Source organism: Conger conger, chromosome 2, assembly GCF_963514075.1.
Source record: "Conger conger chromosome 2, fConCon1.1, whole genome shotgun sequence".
NCBI lineage: Eukaryota > Metazoa > Chordata > Actinopteri > Anguilliformes > Congridae > Conger > Conger conger.
In genome coordinates this window covers 87,096,059-87,101,058 of record NC_083761.1, presented here as the reverse complement: position 1 = coordinate 87,101,058, position 5,000 = coordinate 87,096,059, and the positions used below count along the sequence as shown (strand labels likewise).

At 53.3% G+C, this 5,000-nt stretch overlaps 1 protein-coding gene across 3 annotated transcripts in view; it reads right to left on the bottom strand.

Moving 5' to 3' along the window:
- The window catches only part of tmc8 (transmembrane channel-like 8), a 21,773-nt gene that overhangs the window by 6,447 nt on the left and 10,326 nt on the right, over positions 1 to 5,000 (bottom strand). For all 3 annotated transcript variants that reach the window (XM_061232674.1, XM_061232676.1, XM_061232675.1), the window contains 5 exons: positions 3,985 to 4,136; positions 3,616 to 3,688; positions 2,310 to 2,407; positions 1,390 to 1,576; positions 165 to 295 (listed from right to left, as the gene is read on the bottom strand). In XM_061232674.1, the coding sequence (XP_061088658.1) occupies positions 165 to 295; positions 1,390 to 1,576; positions 2,310 to 2,407; positions 3,616 to 3,688; positions 3,985 to 4,136 (641 nt within the window). The remainder of the gene's footprint in view (positions 1 to 164; positions 296 to 1,389; positions 1,577 to 2,309; positions 2,408 to 3,615; positions 3,689 to 3,984; positions 4,137 to 5,000) is intronic.

Below are 5,000 nucleotides of genomic sequence, written 5' to 3'. Positions count from 1 at the left end.
GTAAGTAGCATGTATTGTTAGGTGACTGTGTGTGGTGAGTAGCAGGTATTGTTAGGTGACTGTGTGTGGTGAGTAGCATGTATTGTTAGGTGACTGTGTGTGGTGAGTAGCATGTATTGTTAGGTGACTGTATGGTGAGTAGCAGGTATTGTTAGGTGACCTACATGTTGGCATTGATGACCAGTGCCACCAGGGCGGTCAGCAGCCCGAGCAGCAGGGTGAAGTGGAACAGCACTGAGGACTGACACCCTCGAAACATCCTCTGAGCTGGCTCACAGCACCGGAACAGCACAAACTACAGAGCAGGAGGGAGGGAGGAGGGAGGAGAGAGGAGAGAGGGGGAGGGAGGAGGAAGGGGAGAGAGAGAGAAGGAGGAAAGGGGAAAGAGGGCGGAGGAGAGAGGGAGAGGGAGAAAGAGGGAAAGAGGGTAAGATAAAAATAAAATTGGTGTCAGTCTGGAACACAAAAAAACTGTTCAATCAGAGTAGGGAGTAATTGGTACAAACAGTAGAAGATGAGTGAGGGTACTTTCACCCTCCTAATACTCAATGTCCTCACATCCCAATGGTGCAACCCCCTACTCTCCAACCCCCAATGCCTCTACACTCAACCCCCTACTCTCCAACCCCCAACACTCAACACACCAACCCACCAACGCCCAAACACCCAGCATCCCAACACACCAACCCACCAACGCCCAAACACCCAGCATCCCAACACACCAACCCACCAACACCTAAACACCAGCATCCCAACACACCAACCCACCAACGCCCAAACACCCAGCATCCCAACATACCAACCCACCAACGCCCAAACACCCAGCATCCCAACATACCAACCCACCAACGCACAAAAACACCCAGCATCCCAACACACCAACCCACCAACGCCCAAACACCCAGCATCCCATCATACCAACCCACAAACACCTAAACACCAGCATCCCAACACATCAACCCACCAACGCCCAAACACCCAGCATCCCATCATACCAACGCCCAAACACCCAGCATCCCAACACACCAACCCACCAACGCCCAAACACCCAGCATCCCAACACACCAACCCACCAACGCCCAAACACCCAGCATCCCAACACACCAACCCACCAACGCCCAAACACCCAGCATCCCAACACACCAACCCACCAACACCTAAACACCAGCATCCCAACACATCAACCCACCAACGCCCAAACACCCAGCATCCCATCATACCAACCCACCAACGCCCAAACACCCAGCATCCCAACACACCAACCCACCAACGCCCAAACACCCAGCATCCCAACACACCAACCCACCAACGCCCAAAGCTCCAATGCCTCGACCCCCAGAACCTCTGAGGAGCGGCACCCAAACCCCTGCACTCCCCAGCTCCATGCACCTTCTTGATGTAGAAGACGATCAGCAGCTTGAGCAGGCTGATGTGGGCCAGCAGGGGGCAGTAGAACAGCCCCACCCAGGTGACCGTCTGGCTGTACACCAGGTCCAGCACGTTGAAGGGTACTAGGAACGTCGGCTTCCCCAACGCCCGCAACAGAGAGCATGATGGGTAGCTCTCCACCAGCAGCCTGCCCGCACAGAAATCATAACATGAGCCCTTAGTCCACAGAGAGATGAGCACTAGCTATCTCTATCGCTATCTTTAACTGTAGGGAAACTGGCAATTTATATGTTTCGCTAACTTCCATATACCGGACTAAATAAATGCTTATTGACAGTAATGACTAAGCGTATGCCGTTCACAAAAAGACACACTAGCCAGTTGACGCTACCGTACGCATCAGGGGAACATATCTTATAGATCGCATCATAGCAACCAACAGATAAAGCTTGGCAATCACGCTGTCGACTTGACGCTAACTCATGACGCTAACTTACGCATGAGGGGAACGTGGAAACCGGAAACGTGACCCTGGAGGGGATACGTTTCGCAAGGGGGATAGAATTTGTTGTGACACAGCCCTGCTCTAGCTGTTGAATGAGGTGTGCTTTGTTGGGGTTGGGAGTGAAAACCTACAGGATGGTAGATCTCCAGGAACAGGGTTGGGCAGCCCTGCTCTAGCTGTTGAATGAGGTGTGCTTTGTTGGGGTTGGGAGTGAAAACCTACAGGATGGTAGATCTCCAGGAACCGGGTTTGGCAGTCCTGGAGATCTACCTATTCCTGAAAGTTTGATTATGAAGTTATTCAGTCAGTTGCAGGAGGAGAAGTCTCATTTGCATGGCGATCTGGGGAATGGTTTTCATCGCGTGAATATAAACGGGGCTCCGGAGGAGGCCTCTGACTGGGGACGACGACCTACTTCCTCGGCCACTCCACCAGCACGGCGTTTAACCCGCAGGCCAGGAAGTCGAACACCACCAGCTTGTACATCTCCTTCCCAAACTGGTTCTCCCAGCACTGCCGGCGCACAAAACAAGGGACACAAAATAACACTCACCATTTTCAAAATAAACAAACAGAAAGACTACTCGTATAGATGAGGTGTACGCAATTCTGGTGCTGGAGGGCTGGTGGTGTGTATGCAGGCTTTTGTTTCCACCAATTACCCTGGGTAACTCACCTAAACACCAGTGCTGGTTCACTCATAGATTAGATCACAGTAAACAATAAATCGTTTCATACAGGGACACAGGAACAGACTTCATCTGTCATTCATGCACAGAAATGTAGGTAAAATGTCAGATGCCGTGAATGTTTCAGCTAATTGACTACTTAAGGCCAGATGTTGGCATGGAAACCAGACACAGGTACGGCCACGTTGCTCACCTCTGATTTAGATGGTTACATTTACAATGTTACAGTAAACATGGGAGAGGAGGAGGGGAGGAGAGGGGAGAGGAGGATGAGAGGAGAGGGGGGGGAGGAGAGGGGAGAGGAGGATGAGAGGAGAGGGGAGAGGAGGATGAGAGGAGAGGGGAGAGGAGGATGAGAGAAGAGGGGGAGGGGAGGAGAGGGGAGAGGAGGATGAGAGGAGAGGGGAGAGGAGGATGAGAGGAGAGGAGGAGGGGAGGAGAGGGGAGAGGAGGATGAGAGGAGAGGGGGAGAGGAGGAGAGGGGAGAGGGGGAGGGGAGGAGAGGGGAGAGGAGGATGAGAGGAGAGGGGAGAGGAGGATGAGAGGAGAGGAGGAGGGGAGGAGAGGGGAGAGGAGGATGAGAGGAGAGGGGGAGGGGAGGAGAGGAGAGGAGGAGGGGAGGAGAGGGGACAGGAGGATGAGAGGAGAGGGGGAGAGGAGGAGAGGGGAGAGGAGGATGAGAGGAGAGGGGAGAGGAGGATGAGAGGAGAGGGGGAGAGGAGGATGAGAGGTGAGGGGAGAGGAGGATGAGAGAAGAGGGGAGGGGAGGAGAGGGGAGAGGAGGATGAGAGGAGAGGGGAGAGGAGGATGAGAGAAGAGGGGGAGGGGAGGAGAGGGGAGAGGAGGATGAGAGGAGAGGGGGAGGGGAGGAGAGGAGGAGGGGAGGAGAGGAGGAGGGGAGGAGAGGGGAGAGGAGGATGAGAGGAGAGGGGGAGAGGAGGAGAGGGGAGAGGGAGAGAGGAAGAGAGGGGTGAGGAAGACTACAGCTCTCTCGTTCAGAGCCGAGAAACAGAAAGCCACAGAAGGTCTTACCTGAGCAGATTTGATGTTCCGGTGGAGGAAGAAGAGGAAGATGGCCAAAGAGGCGAGCTTGAGGATGATGCTCCTGTTGGACAACAGGAAAAGACGCTATAAAAAAGGGAAGGGTGCTATACAAAAGGGGAAAGGCGCTATATAAAAGGGAAAGGTGCTATACAAAAGGGGAAAGGCGCTATATAGTGAATCAGTCATACTCAAAGCTCTGAGACAGGTGAGAGGGGTTTGGGACAGGTAAGGGTACAGGTGAGAGGGATTTGGGACAGGTAAGGAGGTACAGGTGAGAGGGGTTTGGACAGGTTAGGGTACAGGTGAGAGGGGTTTGGACAGGTTAGGGTACAGGTGAGAGGGGTTTGGGACACACACCTGACCAGGGTGATGTTGACCTGCACAGTGAGCGAGTAATCCTCGAAGCCGGAGATGCTGCAGAACAGGTACGGCAGCAGGAAGTTCACCATGGTGATGGTGATGGGAGGGAGGTACTCTACCAGCAGGCTGAGGATCCAAGAGACAGGTTTCTGAGAGAGAGACAGAAAGAGAGAGAGAGGGAGAGAGAGGGGGGGGGTGAGGAGAGAGTGGGTGAGAGAGAGAGCGGGGGTGAGAGAGGGAGAGAGAGAGGGGGGTGAGAAGGGAGAGATAGAGAGGGAGAGAGAGAGAGATAGAAAGGGAGAGAGAGAGAGGCAGAGGGTGAAGGTGAAAGTGATACCCGTTAGCAGCAGACCTGGGTCAAATAAGTAATTGTTTTGGATACAAATACCTTTCCACGCTTTACTGAGTTTGTCTGGTGTGAAATACTCAAGTGCAAGCCCAGCCTTCTGGTCCTCTTGGCTCAGTTACACCAGGAGAGTTCAGTCACACCAGGAGAGCTCAGTCACACCAGGAGAGTTCAGTCACACCAGGAGAGTTCAGTCACACCAGGAGAGTTCAGTCACACCAGGAGAGTTCAGTCACACCAGGAGAGCTCAGTCACACCAGAAGAGCTCAGTTACACCAGGAGAGTTCAGTCACACCAGGAGAGTTCAGTCACACCAGGAGAGCTCAGTCACACCAGGAGAGCTCAGTCACACCAGGAGAGTTCAGTCACACCAGGAGAGATCAGTCACACCAGGAGAGCTCAGTCACACCAGGAGAGATCAGTCACACCAGGAGAGTTCAGTTACATCAGGAGAGTTCAGTCACACCAGGAGAGATCAGTCACACCAGGAGAGATCAGTCACACCAGGAGAGTTCAGTTACATCAGGAGAGCTCATGAAACTATTGAATCCAAAACAAATACGTATTTCACCCAGGTCTGTTTAACAGTCCATACTCATTAGGAGCCCATACGCGTTAGCAGCCTGCAATGCCCGGGTCAGCTCTCCCTGTGAGATCACGGTGGCTC